This window comes from Anomaloglossus baeobatrachus, chromosome 8, assembly GCF_048569485.1.
Source record: "Anomaloglossus baeobatrachus isolate aAnoBae1 chromosome 8, aAnoBae1.hap1, whole genome shotgun sequence".
Taxonomy (NCBI): Eukaryota; Metazoa; Chordata; class Amphibia; order Anura; family Aromobatidae; genus Anomaloglossus; species Anomaloglossus baeobatrachus.
The window spans coordinates 261,723,058-261,744,212 of NC_134360.1; the positions used below are offsets into that span (position 1 = coordinate 261,723,058).

The 21,155-nt window shown below is 41.1% G+C and overlaps 1 protein-coding gene across 3 annotated transcripts in view; it reads right to left on the reverse strand.

Annotated features, from left to right (window-relative positions):
* The window catches only part of NCF2 (neutrophil cytosolic factor 2), a 256,353-nt gene that overhangs the window by 158,407 nt on the left and 76,791 nt on the right, over positions 1–21,155 (reverse strand). For all 3 annotated transcript variants that reach the window (XM_075320619.1, XM_075320620.1, XM_075320618.1), the window contains one exon: positions 20,625–20,687. In XM_075320619.1, the coding sequence (XP_075176734.1) occupies positions 20,625–20,687 (63 nt within the window). The remainder of the gene's footprint in view (positions 1–20,624; positions 20,688–21,155) is intronic.

Genomic DNA, 21,155 nt, shown 5'->3' on the forward strand with positions numbered 1-21,155 from the left:
ATAGAATCAGCCTGATAGCACCAGTATAGCACTGTATGTATAGAATCAGCATCATAGTGCAAGTATAGCACTGTATGTATAGACTCAGCCTGATAGTGCAAGTATAGCACTGTATGTATAGAATCAGCCTGATAGCACCAGTATAGCACTGTATGTATAGAATCAGCATCATAGTGCAAGTATAGCACTGTATGTATAGAATCAGCCTGATAGTGCCAGTATAGCACTGTATGTATAGAATCAGCATCATAGTGCAAGTATAGCACTGTATGTATAGACTCAGCCTGATAGTGCAAGTATAGCACTGTATGTATAGAATCAGCCTGATAGCGCCAGTATAGCACTGTATGTATAGAATCAGCCCGATAGCGCCAGTATAGCACTGTATGTATAGAATCAGCATCATAGTGCAAGTATAGCACTGTATGTATAGAATCAGCCTGATAGTGCCAGTATAGCACTGTATGTATAGAATCAGCCTGATAGCGCCAGTATAGCACTGTATGTATAGAATCAGCCTGATAATGCAAGTATAGCACTGTATGTATAGAATCAGCCTGATAGTGCCAGTATAGCACTGTATGTATAGAATCAGTCTGATAGTGCAAGTATAGCACTGTATGTATAGAATCAGCCTGATAGCGCCAGTATAGCACTGTATGTATAGAATCAGCCTGATAGTGCAAGTATAGCACTGTATGTATAGAATCAGCCTGATAGCGCCAGTATAGCACTGTATGTATAGAATCAGCCTGATAGCACCAGTATAGCACTGTATGTATAGAATCAGCATCATAGTGCAAGTATAGCACTGTATGTATAGACTCAGCCTGATAGTGCAAGTATAGCACTGTATGTATAGAATCAGCCTGATAGCGCCAGTATAGCACTGTATGTATAGAATCAGCATCATAGTGCAAGTATAGCACTGTATGTATAGAATCAGCCTGATAGTGCCAGTATAGCACTGTATGTATAGAGTCAGCCTGATAGCACCAGTATAGCGCTGTATGTATAGAATCAGCCTGATAGCGCCAGTATAGCACTGTATGTATAGAATCAGCCTGATAGCGCCAGTATAGCACTGTATGTATAGAATCAGCCTGATAGCGCCAGTATAGCACTGTATGTATAGAATCAGCCTGATAGTGCAAGTATAGCACTGTATGTATAGAATCAGCCTGATAGTGCCAGTATAGCACTGTATGTATAGAATCAGTCTGATAGTGCAAGTATAGCACTGTATGTATAGAATCAGCCTGATAGCGCCAGTATAGCACTGTATGTATAGAATCAGCCTGATAGTGCAAGTATAGCACTGTATGTATAGAATCAGCCTGATAGCGCCAGTATAGCACTGTATGTATAGAATCAGCCTGATAGCACCAGTATAGCACTGTATGTATAGAATCAGCATCATAGTGCAAGTATAGCACTGTATGTATAGACTCAGCCTGATAGTGCAAGTATAGCACTGTATGTATAGAATCAGCCTGATAGCGCCAGTATAGCACTGTATGTATAGAATCAGCCCGATAGCGCCAGTATAGCACTGTATATATAGAATCAGCATCATAGTGCAAGTATAGCACTATATGTATAGAATCAGCCTGATAGTGCCAGTATAGCACTGTATGTATAGAGTCAGCCTGATAGCACCAGTATAGCGCTGTATGTATAGAATCAGCCTGATAGTGCCAGTATAGCACTGTATGTATAGAATCAGCCTGATAGTGCCAGTATAGCACTGTATGTATAGAATCAGCCTGATAGTGCCAGTATAGCACTGTATGTATAGAATCAGCCTGATAGCGCCAGTATAGCACTGTATGTATAGAATCAGCCTGATAGCGCCAGTATAGCACTGTATATATAGAATCAGCCTGATAGTACCAGTATAGCACTGTATATATAGAATCAGCCTGATAGTGCCAGTATAGCACTGTATGTATAGAATCAGCCTGATAGTGCAAGTATAGCACTGTATGTATAGAATCAGCCTGATAGCGCCAGTATAGCACTGTATGTATAGAATCAGCCTGATAGCGCCAGTATAGCACTGTATGTATAGAATCAGCCTGATAGTGCCAGTATAGCACTGTATGTATAGAATCAGCCTGATAGTGCCAGTATAGCACTGTATGTATAGAATCAGCCTGATAGTGCCAGTATAGCACTGTATGTATAGAATCAGCCTGATAGTGCCAGTATAGCACTGTATGTATAGAATCAGCCTGATAGTGCCAGTATAGCACTGTATGTATAGAATCAGCCTTATAGTACCAGTATAGCACTGTATGTATAGAATCAGCCTGATAGTGCCAGTATAGCACTGTATGTATAGAATCAGCCTTATAGTACCAGTATAGCACTGTATGTATAGAATCAGCCTGATAGCGCCAGTATAGCACTGTATGTATAGAATCAGCCTGATAGCACCAGTATAGCACTGTATGTATAGAATCAGCATCATAGTGCAAGTATAGCACTGTATGTATAGACTCAGCCTGATAGTGCAAGTATAGCACTGTATGTATAGAATCAGCCTGATAGCACCAGTATAGCACTGTATGTATAGAATCAGCATCATAGTGCAAGTATAGCACTGTATGTATAGAATCAGCCTGATAGTGCCAGTATAGCACTGTATGTATAGAATCAGCATCATAGTGCAAGTATAGCACTGTATGTATAGACTCAGCCTGATAGTGCAAGTATAGCACTGTATGTATAGAATCAGCCTGATAGCGCCAGTATAGCACTGTATGTATAGAATCAGCCCGATAGCGCCAGTATAGCACTGTATGTATAGAATCAGCATCATAGTGCAAGTATAGCACTGTATGTATAGAATCAGCCTGATAGTGCCAGTATAGCACTGTATGTATAGAATCAGCCTGATAGCGCCAGTATAGCACTGTATGTATAGAATCAGCCTGATAATGCAAGTATAGCACTGTATGTATAGAATCAGCCTGATAGTGCCAGTATAGCACTGTATGTATAGAATCAGTCTGATAGTGCAAGTATAGCACTGTATGTATAGAATCAGCCTGATAGCGCCAGTATAGCACTGTATGTATAGAATCAGCCTGATAGTGCAAGTATAGCACTGTATGTATAGAATCAGCCTGATAGCGCCAGTATAGCACTGTATGTATAGAATCAGCCTGATAGCACCAGTATAGCACTGTATGTATAGAATCAGCATCATAGTGCAAGTATAGCACTGTATGTATAGACTCAGCCTGATAGTGCAAGTATAGCACTGTATGTATAGAATCAGCCTGATAGCGCCAGTATAGCACTGCATGTATAGAATCAGCATCATAGTGCAAGTATAGCACTGTATGTATAGAATCAGCCTGATAGTGCCAGTATAGCACTGTATGTATAGAGTCAGCCTGATAGCACCAGTATAGCGCTGTATGTATAGAATCAGCCTGATAGTGCCAGTATAGCACTGTATGTATAGAATCAGCCTGATAGTGCCAGTATAGCACTGTATGTATAGAATCAGCCTGATAGTGCCAGTATAGCACTGTATGTATAGAATCAGCCTGATAGCGCCAGTATAGCACTGTATGTATAGAATCAGCCTGATAGCGCCAGTATAGCACTGTATATATAGAATCAGCCTGATAGTACCAGTATAGCACTGTATATATAGAATCAGCCTGATAGTGCCAGTATAGCACTGTATGTATAGAATCAGCCTGATAGTGCAAGTATAGCACTGTATGTATAGAATCAGCCTGATAGCGCCAGTATAGCACTGTATGTATAGAATCAGCCTGATAGCGCCAGTATAGCACTGTATGTATAGAATCAGCCTGATAGTGCCAGTATAGCACTGTATGTATAGAATCAGCCTGATAGTGCCAGTATAGCACTGTATGTATAGAATGAGCCTGATAGTGCCAGTATAGCACTGTATGTATAGAATCAGCCTGATAGTGCCAGTATAGCACTGTATGTATAGAATCAGCCTGATAGTGCCAGTATAGCACTGTATGTATAGAATCAGCCTGATAGTGCCAGTATAGCACTGTATGTATAGAATCAGCCTTATAGTACCAGTATAGCACTGTATGTATAGAATCAGCCTGATAGCGCCAGTATAGCACTGTATGTATAGAATCAGCCTGATAGCACCAGTATAGCACTGTATGTATAGAATCAGCATCATAGTGCAAGTATAGCACTGTATGTATAGACTCAGCCTGATAGTGCAAGTATAGCACTGTATGTATAGAATCAGCCTGATAGTGCCAGTATAGCACTGTATGTATAGAATCAGCATCATAGTGCAAGTATAGCACTGTATGTATAGAATCAGCCTGATAGTGCCAGTATAGCACTGTATGTATAGAATCAGCCTGATAGTGCCAGTATAGCACTGTATGTATAGAGTCAGCCTGATAGCACCAGTATAGCACTGTATGTATAGAATCAGCCTGATAGTGCCAGTATAGCACTGTATGTATAGAATCAGCCTGATAGTGCCAGTATAGCACTGTATGTATAGAATCAGCCTGATAGTGCCAGTATAGCACTGTATGTATAGAATCAGCCTGATAGTGCCAGTATAGCACTGTATGTATAGAATCAGCCTGATAGTGCCAGTATAGCACTGTATGTATAGAATCAGCCTTATAGTACCAGTATAGCACTGTATGTATAGAATCAGCCTGATAGCGCCAGTATAGCACTGTATGTATAGAATCAGCCTGATAGCACCAGTATAGCACTGTATGTATAGAATCAGCATCATAGTGCAAGTATAGCACTGTATGTATAGACTCAGCCTGATAGTGCAAGTATAGCACTGTATGTATAGAATCAGCCTGATAGTGCCAGTATAGCACTGTATGTATAGAATCAGCATCATAGTGCAAGTATAGCACTGTATGTATAGAATCAGCCTGATAGTGCCAGTATAGCACTGTATGTATAGAATCAGCATCATAGTGCAAGTATAGCACTGTATGTATAGACTCAGCCTGATAGTGCAAGTATAGCACTGTATGTATAGAATCAGCCTGATAGCGCCAGTATAGCACTGTATGTATAGAATCAGCCCGATAGCGCCAGTATAGCACTGTATGTATAGAATCAGCATCATAGTGCAAGTATAGCACTGTATGTATAGAATCAGCCTGATAGTGCCAGTATAGCACTGTATGTATAGAATCAGCCTGATAGTGCCAGTATAGCACTGTATGTATAGAGTCAGCCTGATAGCACCAGTATAGCACTGTATGTATAGAATCAGCCTGATAGTGCCAGTATAGCACTGTATGTATAGAATCAGCCTGATAGCGCCAGTATAGCACTGTATGTATAGAATCAGCCTGATAGCGCCAGTATAGCACTGTATATATAGAATCAGCCTGATAGTACCAGTATAGCACTGTATATATAGAATCAGCCTGATAGTGCCAGTATAGCACTGTATGTATAGAATCAGCCTGATAGTGCAAGTATAGCACTGTATGTATAGAATCAGCCTGATAGCGCCAGTATAGCACTGTATGTATAGAATCAGCCTGATAGCGCCAGTATAGCACTGTATGTATAGAGTCAGCCTGATAGCACCAGTATAGCACTGTATGTATAGAATCAGCCTGATAGTGCCAGTATAGCACTGTATGTATAGAATCAGCCTGATAGTGCCATTATAGCACTGTATGTATAGAATCAGCATCATAGTGCAAGTATAGCACTGTATGTATAGACTCAGCCTGAAAGCGCCAGTATAGCACTGTATGTATAGAATCAGCCTGATAGTGCCAGTATAGCACTGTATATATAGAATCAGCCTGATAGTGCCAGTATAGCACTGTATGTATAGAATCAGCCTGATAGTGCCAGTATAGCACTGTATGTATAGAATCAGCCTGATAGCACCAGTATAGCACTGTATGTATAGAATCAGCATCATAGTGCAAGTATAGCACTGTATGTATAGACTCAGCCTGATAGTGCAAGTATAGCACTGTATGTATAGAATCAGCCTGATAGCGCCAATATAGCACTGTATGTATAGAATCAGCCCGATAGCGCCAGTATAGCACTGTATGTATAGAATCAGCATCATAGTGCAAGTATAGCACTGTATGTATAGAATCAGCCTGATAGTGCCAGTATAGCACTGTATGTATAGAGTCAGCCTGATAGCACCAGTATAGCGCTGTATGTATAGAATCAGCCTGATAGTGCCAGTATAGCACTGTATGTATAGAATCAGCCTGATAGTGCCAGTATAGCACTGTATGTATAGAATCAGCCTGATAGTGCCAGTATGGCACTGTATGTATAGAATCAGCCTGATAGCGCCAGTATAGCACTGTATGTATAGAATCAGCCTGATAGCGCCAGTATAGCACTGTATATATAGAATCAGCCTGATAGTACCAGTATAGCACTGTATATATAGAATCAGCCTGATAGTGCCAGTATAGCACTGTATGTATAGAATCAGCCTGATAGTGCAAGTATAGCACTGTATGTATAGAATCAGCCTGATAGCGCCAGTATAGCACTGTATGTATAGAATCAGCCTGATAGCGCCAGTATAGCACTGTATGTATAGAATCAGCCTGATAGTGCCAGTATAGCACTGTATGTATAGAATCAGCCTGATAGTGCCAGTATAGCACTGTATGTATAGAATCAGCCTGATAGTGCCAGTATAGCACTGTATGTATAGAATCAGCCTGATAGTGCCAGTATAGCACTGTATGTATAGAATCAGCCTGATAGTGCCAGTATAGCACTGTATGTATAGAATCAGCCTGATAGTGCCAGTATAGCACTGTATGTATAGAATCAGCCTTATAGTACCAGTATAGCACTGTATGTATAGAATCAGCCTGATAGCGCCAGTATAGCACTGTATGTATAGAATCAGCCTGATAGCACCAGTATAGCACTGTATGTATAGAATCAGCATCATAGTGCAAGTATAGCACTGTATGTATAGACTCAGCCTGATAGTGCAAGTATAGCACTGTATGTATAGAATCAGCCTGATAGTGCCAGTATAGCACTGTATGTATAGAATCAGCATCATAGTGCAAGTATAGCACTGTATGTATAGAATCAGCCTGATAGTGCCAGTATAGCACTGTATGTATAGAATCAGCATCATAGTGCAAGTATAGCACTGTATGTATAGACTCAGCCTGATAGTGCAAGTATAGCACTGTATGTATAGAATCAGCCTGATAGCGCCAGTATAGCACTGTATGTATAGAATCAGCCCGATAGCGCCAGTATAGCACTGTATGTATAGAATCAGCATCATAGTGCAAGTATAGCACTGTATGTATAGAATCAGCCTGATAGTGCCAGTATAGCACTGTATGTATAGAATCAGCCTGATAGTGCCAGTATAGCACTGTATGTATAGAGTCAGCCTGATAGCACCAGTATAGCACTGTATGTATAGAATCAGCCTGATAGTGCCAGTATAGCACTGTATGTATAGAATCAGCCTGATAGCGCCAGTATAGCACTGTATGTATAGAATCAGCCTGATAGCGCCAGTATAGCACTGTATATATAGAATCAGCCTGATAGTACCAGTATAGCACTGTATATATAGAATCAGCCTGATAGTGCCAGTATAGCACTGTATGTATAGAATCAGCCTGATAGTGCAAGTATAGCACTGTATGTATAGAATCAGCCTGATAGCGCCAGTATAGCACTGTATGTATAGAATCAGCCTGATAGCGCCAGTATAGCACTGTATGTATAGAGTCAGCCTGATAGCACCAGTATAGCACTGTATGTATAGAATCAGCCTGATAGTGCCAGTATAGCACTGTATGTATAGAATCAGCCTGATAGTGCCATTATAGCACTGTATGTATAGAATCAGCATCATAGTGCAAGTATAGCACTGTATGTATAGACTCAGCCTGAAAGCGCCAGTATAGCACTGTATGTATAGAATCAGCCTGATAGTGCCAGTATAGCACTGTATATATAGAATCAGCCTGATAGTGCCAGTATAGCACTGTATATATAGAATCAGCCTGATAGTGCCAGTATAGCACTGTATGTATAGAATCAGCCTGATAGTGCAAGTATAGCACTGTATGTATAGAATCAGCCTGATAGCGCCAGTATAGCACTGTATGTATAGAATCAGCCTGATAGCGCCAGTATAGCACTGTATGTATAGAATCAGCCTGATAGTGCCAGTATAGCACTGTATGTATAGAATCAGCCTGATAGCACCAGTATAGCACTGTATGTATAGAATCAGCCTGATAGCGCCAGTATAGCACTCTATAAAGAAAAAATACATGGATCGCACATCCCAAAAATACAATGATCTAAAGCCGCTAGGCAAATAATTAAATAGAACATGAGGTTCTTTTGTTACCATTCCATGATACCATGATACCATATAGCACTGTATGTATAGAATCATCCTGATAGCGCCAGTATAGCACTGTATGTATAGAATCAGCCTGATAGTGCCAGTATAGCGCTGTATGTATAGAATCAGCCTGATAGTGCCAGTATAACGCTGTATGTATAGAATCAGCCTGATAGCGCCAGTATAGCACTGTATGTATAGAATCAGCCTGATAGCGCCAGTACAGCACTGTATGTATAGAATCAGCCTGATAGTGCCAGTATAGCACTGTATATATAGAATCAGCCTGATAGTGCCAGTATAGCACTGTATGTATAGAATCAGCCTGATAGCGCCAGTATAGCACTGTATTGTATAGAATCAGCCTGATAGTACCAGTATAGCGCTGTATGTATAGAATCAGCCTGATAGTGCCAGTATGGCGCTGTATGTATAGAATCAGCCTGATAGCACCAGTATAGCACTGTATGTACAGAATCAGCCTGATAGTGCCAGTATAGCACTGTATGTATAGAATCAGCCTGATAGCGCCAGTATAGCACTGTATGTATAGAATCAGTCTGATAGCACCAGTATAGCACTGTATGTATAGAATCAGCCTGATAGCGCCAGTATAGTACTGTATGTATAGAATCAGCCTGATAGTACCAGTATAGCACTGTATGTATAGAATCAGCCTGATAGTGCCAGTTTAGCATTGTATGTTTAGAATCAGCCTGATAGCGCCAGTATAGCATTGTATGTATAGAATCAGCCTGATAGTGCCAGTATAGCATTGTATGTATAGAATCAGCCTGATAGTGCCAGTATAGCACTGTATGTATAGAATCAGTCTGATAGCACCAGTATAGCACTGTATGTATAGAATCAGCCTGATAGCGCCAGTATAGTACTGTATGTATAGAGTCAGCCTGATAGTGCCAGTATAGTACTGTATGTATAGAGTCAGCCTGATAGTGCCAGTATAGCACTGTATGTATAGAGTCAGCCTGATAGTGCCAGTATAGCACTGTATGTATAGAATCAGCCTGATAGTGCCAGTATAGCTTTGTATGTATAGAGTCAGCATGATAGTGCCAGTATAGCACTGTATGTATAGAATCAGCATGATAGCACCAGTATAGCACTGTATGTATAGAATCAGCCTGATAGTGTCAGTATAGCACTGTATATATAGAATCAGCCTGATAGCGCCAGTATACCACTGTATGTATAGAATCAGCACTGTATGTATAGAGTCAGCGTGATAGTGCCAGTATAGCACTGTATGTATAGAATCAGCCTGATAGTGCCAGTATAGCACTGTATGTATAGAGTCAGCATGATAGCGCCAGTATAGCACTGTATGTATAGAATCAGCCTGATAGTGCCAGTATAGCACTGTATGTATAGAATCAGCATGATAGCACCAGTATAGCACTGTATGTATAGAATCAGCCTGATAGTGTCAGTATAGCACTGTATGTATAGAATCAGCCTGATCGAGCCAGTATAGCACTGTATGTATAGAATCAGCACTGTATGTATAGAGTCAGCCTGATAGTGCCAGTATAGCACTGTATGTATAGAGTCAGCCTGATAGTGCCAGTATAGCACTGTATGTATAGAGTCAGCATGATAGTGCCAGTATAGCACTGTATGTATAGAGTCAGCCTGATAGTGCCAGTATAGCACTGTATGTATAGAGTCAGCCTGATAGTGCCAGTATAGCACTGTATGTATAGAGTCAGCATGATAGTGCCAGTATAGCACTGTATGTATAGAATCAGCCTGATAGTGCCAGTATAGCACTGTATGTATAGAATCAGCCTGATAGTGCCAGTATAGCACTGTATGTATAGAATCAGCCTGATAGTGCCAGTATAGCACTGTATGTATAGAATCAGCCTGATAGTGCCAGTATAGCACTGTATGTATAGAATCAGCCTGATAGCGCCAGTATAGCACTGTATGTATAGAATCAGCCTGATAGCGCCAGTATAGCACTGTATATATAGAATCAGCCTGATAGTACCAGTATAGCACTGTATATATAGAATCAGCCTGATAGTGCCAGTATAGCACTGTATGTATAGAATCAGCCTGATAGTGCAAGTATAGCACTGTATGTATAGAATCAGCCTGATAGCGCCAGTATAGCACTGTATGTATAGAATCAGCCTGATAGCGCCAGTATAGCACTGTATGTATAGAATCAGCCTGATAGTGCCAGTATAGCACTGTATGTATAGAATCAGCCTGATAGTGCCAGTATAGCACTGTATGTATAGAATCAGCCTGATAGTGCCAGTATAGCACTGTATGTATAGAATCAGCCTGATAGTGCCAGTATAGCACTGTATGTATAGAATCAGCCTGATAGTGCCAGTATAGCACTGTATGTATAGAATCAGCCTGATAGTGCCAGTATAGCACTGTATGTATAGAATCAGCCTTATAGTACCAGTATAGCACTGTATGTATAGAATCAGCCTGATAGCGCCAGTATAGCACTGTATGTATAGAATCAGCCTGATAGCACCAGTATAGCACTGTATGTATAGAATCAGCATCATAGTGCAAGTATAGCACTGTATGTATAGACTCAGCCTGATAGTGCAAGTATAGCACTGTATGTATAGAATCAGCCTGATAGCGCCAGTATAGCACTGTATGTATAGAATCAGCCCGATAGCGCCAGTATAGCACTGTATGTATAGAATCAGCATCATAGTGCAAGTATAGCACTGTATGTATAGAATCAGCCTGATAGTGCCAGTATAGCACTGTATGTATAGAATCAGCCTGATAGTGCCAGTATAGCACTGTATGTATAGAGTCAGCCTGATAGCACCAGTATAGCACTGTATGTATAGAATCAGCCTGATAGTGCCAGTATAGCACTGTATGTATAGAATCAGCCTGATAGCGCCAGTATAGCACTGTATGTATAGAATCAGCCTGATAGCGCCAGTATAGCACTGTATATATAGAATCAGCCTGATAGTACCAGTATAGCACTGTATATATAGAATCAGCCTGATAGTGCCAGTATAGCACTGTATGTATAGAATCAGCCTGATAGTGCAAGTATAGCACTGTATGTATAGAATCAGCCTGATAGCGCCAGTATAGCACTGTATGTATAGAATCAGCCTGATAGCGCCAGTATAGCACTGTATGTATAGAGTCAGCCTGATAGCACCAGTATAGCACTGTATGTATAGAATCAGCCTGATAGTGCCAGTATAGCACTGTATGTATAGAATCAGCCTGATAGTGCCATTATAGCACTGTATGTATAGAATCAGCATCATAGTGCAAGTATAGCACTGTATGTATAGACTCAGCCTGAAAGCGTCAGTATAGCACTGTATGTATAGAATCAGCCTGATAGTGCCAGTATAGCACTGTATATATAGAATCAGCCTGATAGTGCCAGTATAGCACTGTATGTATAGAATCAGCCTGATAGTGCCAGTATAGCACTGTATATATAGAATCAGCCTGATAGTGCCAGTATAGCACTGTATGTATAGAATCAGCCTGATAGTGCAAGTATAGCACTGTATGTATAGAATCAGCCTGATAGCGCCAGTATAGCACTGTATGTATAGAATCAGCCTGATAGCGCCAGTATAGCACTGTATGTATAGAATCAGCCTGATAGTGCCAGTATAGCACTGTATGTATAGAATCAGCCTGATAGCACCAGTATAGCACTGTATGTATAGAATCAGCCTGATAGCGCCAGTATAGCACTCTATAAAGAAAAAATACATGGATCGCACATCCCAAAAATACAATGATCTAAAGCCGCTAGGCAAATAATTAAATAGAACATGAGGTTCTTTTGTTACCATTCCATGATACCATGATACCATATAGCACTGTATGTATAGAATCATCCTGATAGCGCCAGTATAGCACTGTATGTATAGAATCAGCCTGATAGTGCCAGTATAGCGCTGTATGTATAGAATCAGCCTGATAGTGCCAGTATAACGCTGTATGTATAGAATCAGCCTGATAGCGCCAGTATAGCACTGTATGTATAGAATCAGCCTGATAGCGCCAGTACAGCACTGTATGTATAGAATCAGCCTGATAGTGCCAGTATAGCACTGTATATATAGAATCAGCCTGATAGTGCCAGTATAGCACTGTATGTATAGAATCAGCCTGATAGCGCCAGTATAGCACTGTATTGTATAGAATCAGCCTGATAGTACCAGTATAGCGCTGTATGTATAGAATCAGCCTGATAGTGCCAGTTTGGCGCTGTTTGTATAGAATCAGCCTGATAGCGCCAGTATAGCACTGTATGTACAGAATCAGCCTGATAGTGCCAGTATAGCACTGTATGTATAGAATCAGCCTGATAGCGCCAGTATAGCACTGTATGTATAGAATCAGTCTGATAGCACCAGTATAGCACTGTATGTATAGAATCAGCCTGATAGCGCCAGTATAGTACTGTATGTATAGAATCAGCATGATAGTACCAGTATAGCACTGTATGTATAGAATCAGCCTGATAGTGCCAGTTTAGCATTGTATGTTTAGAATCAGCCTGATAGCGCCAGTATAGCATTGTATGTATAGAATCAGCCTGATAGTGCCAGTATAGCATTGTATGTATAGAATCAGCCTGATAGTGCCAGTATAGCACTGTATGTATAGAATCAGTCTGATAGCACCAGTATAGCACTGTATGTATAGAATCAGCCTGATAGCGCCAGTATAGTACTGTATGTATAGAGTCAGCCTGATAGTGCCAGTATAGTACTGTATGTATAGAGTCAGCCTGATAGTGCCAGTATAGCACTGTATGTATAGAGTCAGCCTGATAGTGCCAGTATAGCACTGTATGTATAGAATCAGCCTGATAGTGCCAGTATAGCTTTGTATGTATAGAGTCAGCATGATAGTGCCAGTATAGCACTGTATGTATAGAATCAGCATGATAGCACCAGTATAGCACTGTATGTATAGAATCAGCCTGATAGTGTCAGTATAGCACTGTATATATAGAATCAGCCTGATAGCGCCAGTATACCACTGTATGTATAGAATCAGCACTGTATGTATAGAGTCAGCGTGATAGTGCCAGTATAGCACTGTATGTATAGAATCAGCCTGATAGTGCCAGTATAGCACTGTATGTATAGAGTCAGCATGATAGCACCAGTATAGCACTGTATGTATAGAATCAGCCTGATAGTGTCAGTATAGCACTGTATGTATAGAATCAGCCTGATCGAGCCAGTATAGCACTGTATGTATAGAATCAGCACTGTATGTATAGAGTCAGCCTGATAGTGCCAGTATAGCACTGTATGTATAGAGTCAGCCTGATAGTGCCAGTATAGCACTGTATGTATAGAGTCAGCATGATAGTGCCAGTATAGCACTGTATGTATAGAGTCAGCCTGATAGTGCCAGTATAGCACTGTATGTATAGAGTCAGCCTGATAGTGCCAGTATAGCACTGTATGTATAGAGTCAGCCTGATAGTGCCAGTATAGCACTGTATGTATAGAATCAGCCTGATAGTGCCAGTATAGCACTGTATGTATAGAATCAGCCTGATAGTGCCAGTATAGCACTGTATGTATAGAATCAGCCTGATAGTGCCAGTATAGCACTGTATGTATAGAATCAGCCTGATAGTGCCAGTATAGCACTGTATGTATAGAATCAGCCTGATAGCGCCAGTATAGCACTGTATGTATAGAATCAGCCTGATAGCGCCAGTATAGCACTGTATATATAGAATCAGCCTGATAGTACCAGTATAGCACTGTATATATAGAATCAGCCTGATAGTGCCAGTATAGCACTGTATGTATAGAATCAGCCTGATAGTGCAAGTATAGCACTGTATGTATAGAATCAGCCTGATAGCGCCAGTATAGCACTGTATGTATAGAATCAGCCTGATAGCGCCAGTATAGCACTGTATGTATAGAATCAGCCTGATAGTGCCAGTATAGCACTGTATGTATAGAATCAGCCTGATAGTGCCAGTATAGCACTGTATGTATAGAATCAGCCTGATAGTGCCAGTATAGCACTGTATGTATAGAATCAGCCTGATAGTGCCAGTATAGCACTGTATGTATAAAATCAGCCTGATAGTGCCAGTATAGCACTGTATGTATAGAATCAGCCTGATAGTGCCAGTATAGCACTGTATGTATAGAATCAGCCTTATAGTACCAGTATAGCACTGTATGTATAGAATCAGCCTGATAGCGCCAGTATAGCACTGTATGTATAGAATCAGCCTGATAGCACCAGTATAGCACTGTATGTATAGAATCAGCATCATAGTGCAAGTATAGCACTGTATGTATAGACTCAGCCTGATAGTGCAAGTATAGCACTGTATGTATAGAATCAGCCTGATAGTGCCAGTATAGCACTGTATGTATAGAATCAGCATCATAGTGCAAGTATAGCACTGTATGTATAGAATCAGCCTGATAGTGCCAGTATAGCACTGTATGTATAGAATCAGCATCATAGTGCAAGTATAGCACTGTATGTATAGACTCAGCCTGATAGTGCAAGTATAGCACTGTATGTATAGAATCAGCCTGATAGCGCCAGTATAGCACTGTATGTATAGAATCAGCCCGATAGCGCCAGTATAGCACTGTATGTATAGAATCAGCATCATAGTGCAAGTATAGCACTGTATGTATAGAATCAGCCTGATAGTGCCAGTATAGCACTGTATGTATAGAATCAGCCTGATAGTGCCAGTATAGCACTGTATGTATAGAGTCAGCCTGATAGCACCAGTATAGCACTGTATGTATAGAATCAGCCTGATAGTGCCAGTATAGCACTGTATGTATAGAATCAGCCTGATAGCACCAGTATAGCACTGTATGTATAGAATCAGCCTGATAGCGCCAGTATAGCACTGTATATATAGAATCAGCCTGATAGTACCAGTATAGCACTGTATATATAGAATCAGCCTGATAGTGCCAGTATAGCACTGTATGTATAGAATCAGCCTGATAGTGCAAGTATAGCACTGTATGTATAGAATCAGCCTGATAGCGCCAGTATAGCACTGTATGTATAGAATCAGCCTGATAGCGCCAGTATAGCACTGTATGTATAGAGTCAGCCTGATAGCACCAGTATAGCACTGTATGTATAGAATCAGCCTGATAGTGCCAGTATAGCACTGTATGTATAGAATCAGCCTGATAGTGCCATTATAGCACTGTATGTATAGAATCAGCATCATAGTGCAAGTATAGCACTGTATGTATAGACTCAGCCTGAAAGCGCCAGTATAGCACTGTATGTATAGAATCAGCCTGATAGTGCCAGTATAGCACTGTATATATAGAATCAGCCTGATAGTGCCAGTATAGCACTGTATGTATAGAATCAGCCTGATAGTGCCAGTATAGCACTGTATATATAGAATCAGCCTGATAGTGCCAGTATAGCACTGTATGTATAGAATCAGCCTGATAGTGCAAGTATAGCACTGTATGTATAGAATCAGCCTGATAGCGCCAGTATAGCACTGTATGTATAGAATCAGCCTGATAGCGCCAGTATAGCACTGTATGTATAGAATCAGCCTGATAGTGCCAGTATAGCACTGTATGTATAGAATCAGCCTGATAGCGCCAGTATAGCACTCTATAAAGAAAAAATACATGGATCGCACATCCCAAAAATACAATGATCTAAAGCCGCTAGGCAAAAAATTAAATAGAACATGAGGTTCTTTTGTTACCATTCCATGATACCATGATACCATATAGCACTGTATGTATAGAATCATCCTGATAGCGCCAGTATAGCACTGTATGTATAGAATCAGCCTGATAGTGCCAGTATAGCGCTGTATGTATAGAATCAGCCTGATAGTGCCAGTATAACGCTGTATGTATAGAATCAGCCTGATAGCGCCAGTATAGCACTGTATGTATAGAATCAGCCTGATAGCGCCAGTACAGCACTGTATGTATAGAATCAGCCTGATAGTGCCAGTATAGCACTGTATATATAGAATCAGCCTGATAGTGCCAGTATAGCACTGTATGTATAGAATCAGCCTGATAGCGCCAGTATAGCACTGTATTGTATAGAATCAGCCTGATAGTACCAGTATAGCGCTGTATGTATAGAATCAGCCTGATAGTGCCAGTATGGCGCTGTATGTATAGAATCAGCCTGATAGCGCCAGTATAGCACTGTATGTACAGAATCAGCCTGATAGTGCCAGTATAGCACTGTATGTATAGAATCAGCCTGATAGCGCCAGTATAGCACTGTATGTATAGAATCAGTCTGATAGCACCAGTATAGCACTGTATGTATAGAATCAGCCTGATAGTGCCAGTTTAGCATTGTATGTTTAGAATCAGCCTGATAGCGCCAGTATAGCATTGTATGTATAGAATCAGCCTGATAGTGCCAGTATAGCATTGTATGTATAGAATCAGCCTGATAGTGCCAGTATAGCACTGTATGTATAGAATCAGTCTGATAGCACCAGTATAGCACTGTATGTATAGAATCAGCCTGATAGCGCCAGTATAGTACTGTATGTATAGAGTCAGCCTGATAGTGCCAGTATAGTACTGTATGTATAGAGTCAGCCTGATAGTGCCAGTATAGCACTGTATGTATAGAGTCAGCCTGATAGTGCCAGTATAGCACTGTATGTATAGAATCAGCCTGATAGTGCCAGTATAGCTTTGTATGTATAGAGTCAGCATGATAGTGCCAGTATAGCACTGTATGTATAGAATCAGCATGATAGCACCAGTATAGCACTGTATGTATAGAATCAGCCTGATAGTGTCAGTATAGCACTGTATATATAGAATCAGCCTGATAGCGCCAGTATACCACTGTATGTATAGAATCAGCACTGTATGTATAGAGTCAGCGTGATAGTGCCAGTATAGCACTGTATGTATAGAATCAGCCTGATAGTGCCAGTATAGCACTGTATGTATAGAGTCAGCATGATAGCGCCAGTATAGCACTGTATGTATAGAATCAGCCTGATAGTGCCAGTATAGCACTGTATGTATAGAATCAGCATGATAGCACCAGTATAGCACTGTATGTATAGAATCAGCCTGATAGTGTCAGTATAGCACTGTATGTATAGAATCAGCCTGATCGAGCCAGTATAGCACTGTATGTATAGAATCAGCACTGTATGTATAGAGTCAGCCTGATAGTGCCAGTATAGCACTGTATGTATAGAGTCAGCCTGATAGTGCCAGTATAGCACTGTATGTATAGAGTCAGCATGATAGTGCCAGTATAGCACTGTATGTATAGAGTCAGCCTGATAGTGCCAGTATAGCACTGTATGTATAGAGTCAGCCTGATAGTGCCAGTATAGCACTGTATGTATAGAGTCAGCATGATAGTGCCAGTATAGCACTATGTATAGAATCAGCCTGATAGTGCCAGTATAGCACTGTATGTATAGAATCAGCCTGATAGTGCCAGTATAGCACTGTATGTATAGAATCAGCCTGATAGTGCCAGTATAGCACTGTATGTATAGAGTCAGCCTGATAGTGCCAGTATAGCACTGTATGTATAGAGTCAGCCTGATAGTGCCAGTATAGCACTGTATGTATAGAGTCAGCCTGATAGCGCCAGTATAGCACTGTATGTATAGAGTCAGCATGATAGTGCCAGTATAGCACTGTATGTATAGAATCAGCCTGATAGTGCCAGTATAGCACTGTATGTATAGAATCAGCCTGATAGTGCCAGTATAGCACTGTATGTATAGAATCAGCCTGATAGTGCCAGTATAGCACTGTATGTATAGAATCAGCCTGATAGTGCCAGTATAGCACTGGCTTTAGTTTATATAGGAAAATCCTGGTGGTCGGTGCACTTGAAGTGGGGTAACAGCATCAAACCCATGCTTTTACTTTTTCTGAATAACTCGGGATCATTCTGCAAATACAGATACATTGGAGCAGGATCCAGTGGATGAATATCAAGCTATGGATAAATTATTGACTAGCGTTACCCATATTCTTAGCTTCAGATGACCCTGATTTATGGGAAACAAGAAGTGTTTTGGGGCGCACCACTAATCAAATAGTGAAATGGGTGCACCCTGATGTTGTGTGCAGGGTAAACAAGAGAACATAAAGAGGAAAGACGCGGCGTAGAAATCAGGGCACAGCTGCTATAGGATACATTTATAGACAAAAGCTTTATTCAATGCACACAAAGAATAAAAACACTTAAAAAAAGACATGAAGGACATCACCCTCTGGGCGCATTTTTGGCCCCTTGTTATGAGCCATGTGTGGGTGATATCACCCCTCTGCATTAGAGGCTCATAGAGCCTTTGTCTCATGTGATGCCACTGACTTATCCTTTATCTTGTCATATTGGCATGACTGGGTATCATATTCCTCAGGAGCTAGGACCTTTGAGCAGGGTCTATTGATATTGATATTTATCTCCAATTTTCTTTGCCTTGTCAAATCTTCTCTTTGGTCATTGATACTGACTACACCCCACATGACCGGGGTGCAAGGCTTTGCCTCGGTGCCATAGCTCTTTATGTTATATTGTGTCTTTTGAGCAGCAGGCCGTATTGTTCTATTATTTCTGGCTCTATGCAGACCGGCATAGCTACGTTTCTTTGCACCACACACCCAGCACTGACTTCTTGACATATTGTACTGTATGTCTTTACCTCTTGCACAGGACACTATTGCAGTATACTAACCTTCCATTATATGTTACCTTATCTATATACACAAATAAATTGTGCTATTCTACAGGTCCTTCACTATTGTATATATTAATGTACATGTGAACATATATATATATATATATTCCTCTTATTGTTGCCCATTGCCATGGTTACCTCTGGGATAAGCCCCGCCCAGAGTGTGATGTCCTTCATGTCTTTCTTGAGTGTTTTTATTCTTTGTGTGCATTGAGTAAAGCTTTTGTCTAATGCATCCTATAGCTGCCGGTGTGCCCTGATGTATACGCCGCGTCTTTCCTCTTTTTGTTCTCTTATGATCCTGATTTATTAGAATTTGTTGTGTACGAGGATTTTAAGGGCATAAGTAGAGGAGTCTGGTGCGGTCCAGTTATATTCCACATCTGACCCAGGAGCCTTATTCGCACCCTGCACATGGACGTTTCAGAAATAAGACGTGTCATGGTCTTGCCTCATTTGAGATCTTTCTGGTTTTCTCAAAAAAAAAGAAATGAAAATTGAACCCATGATGCGACCACAACCTATTCATAGTACGCCGCCTCCGGTCACATCGCGGTCTTGGGATCCAGAGATTTCTCAGCATTTTTTTCTAGTGATTTGCAGGGACACGATCTTAGGGGTGTTTATGACAACAAGCTTGTTGACTGTTCACAATCAGTAAAACTCTGAACCCCACTTATATGTCACGCAGTGACTACCAGGGTTCTGCCCGGTACATGGGAACCGCTGTCAAGCGCCAGACAATACAACAATGGGCCGTGGCGCTAGGGAAAGGGGAGCAGGGTCACCTCCTAAACTCACCTGAGGCTGATCCCTGCACTCATTAATGTCCCTATACAGGTTCTCGTACCCCGTCGCCAATCACGTGCCTAAACCTGTCTTTTCCTGGACTCGGCCCTGTATAGTGTGCAGGGCAGCGGGAGCGCTAGTCTGGCTCTAAATTAAAGACACAGAGAGGACTAGACAAACAAGAGTAAAATAAACAGTAATCATAGAAAGCACTCCAAACAACAAGAGGTAATAATGAAAAACAGAGGCAGAGGGGCAAAACAAAAAAAAACAACACAACTTTCACACAGCAAATGTTCTCAGACTGGCTTTTTGGTCCACAACTCACATGTTCCTCTAGAGGCATTCTAAGCAGAAACTATCACCAGCAATTACCTGGGCTGGGAGATAAGTCTTTATAGCAGAGGTAATTAGCAATAGAGAACAGCTGACTATAGCTTACATTCAGGGTTCAGGAGACCAGAATGATCTGCTTAACCCTATCAGCGCTGGATAAAGGAGCATCTGCACAGCCAACAGTATGAACCTGAGCAACTGTGTATGAAGCCCTGCGCTGCAATCTCCTGACACCTGAAATAGGAGGGACCACACTGCATCATGATACCCTCGTGACAATATGTCCCCCTGTATTCAGTGCAGTCCACCTGAAGTATATTTTTATTATGTGGGTCAGAAGCATGGGATATGACTTACCTGGGTTTGCGACTGGAAACGCAGCTCCACAGGCTCCAGATAATTGCACGGTACAATCCCCTTCTGTATACACATATAAAAAAGAATGGACCTCATTTCAGAAAGAATATAAGTGGCAAATCTTTCATTGAACATTTTCCATTCATAACTGTTTCGACAAGTGTAACTGAAAAGCGGTCCATGACAGAACTGTGATCATCGCTCATTTAGATAGTTTCTTTTCTGACACTTTAGAAAGCAAAAACCATGTCTAGCTGTATAATAACATACTTCAGGTTATAAAGGGGTGCGTAGCTGCTATGTTGGTGGCAGCGGAGAAAGGAACTTTGTGCTGCTTCTCCTTTGCCTGCCATGACATTGTCAGTGTGGCTACCTGTATCCACCACTAGATGGCGCTCACTGCAGGCAGATTTATTGCTGTAGACATACCCGGGCAGGGAGCTCCCTCTAGTGGCTGACGCATCAGAGAGAATCATTTCATTTATGAAGGTACATACATATTATTCAACTAATTTGATAAGGACTTTAAAA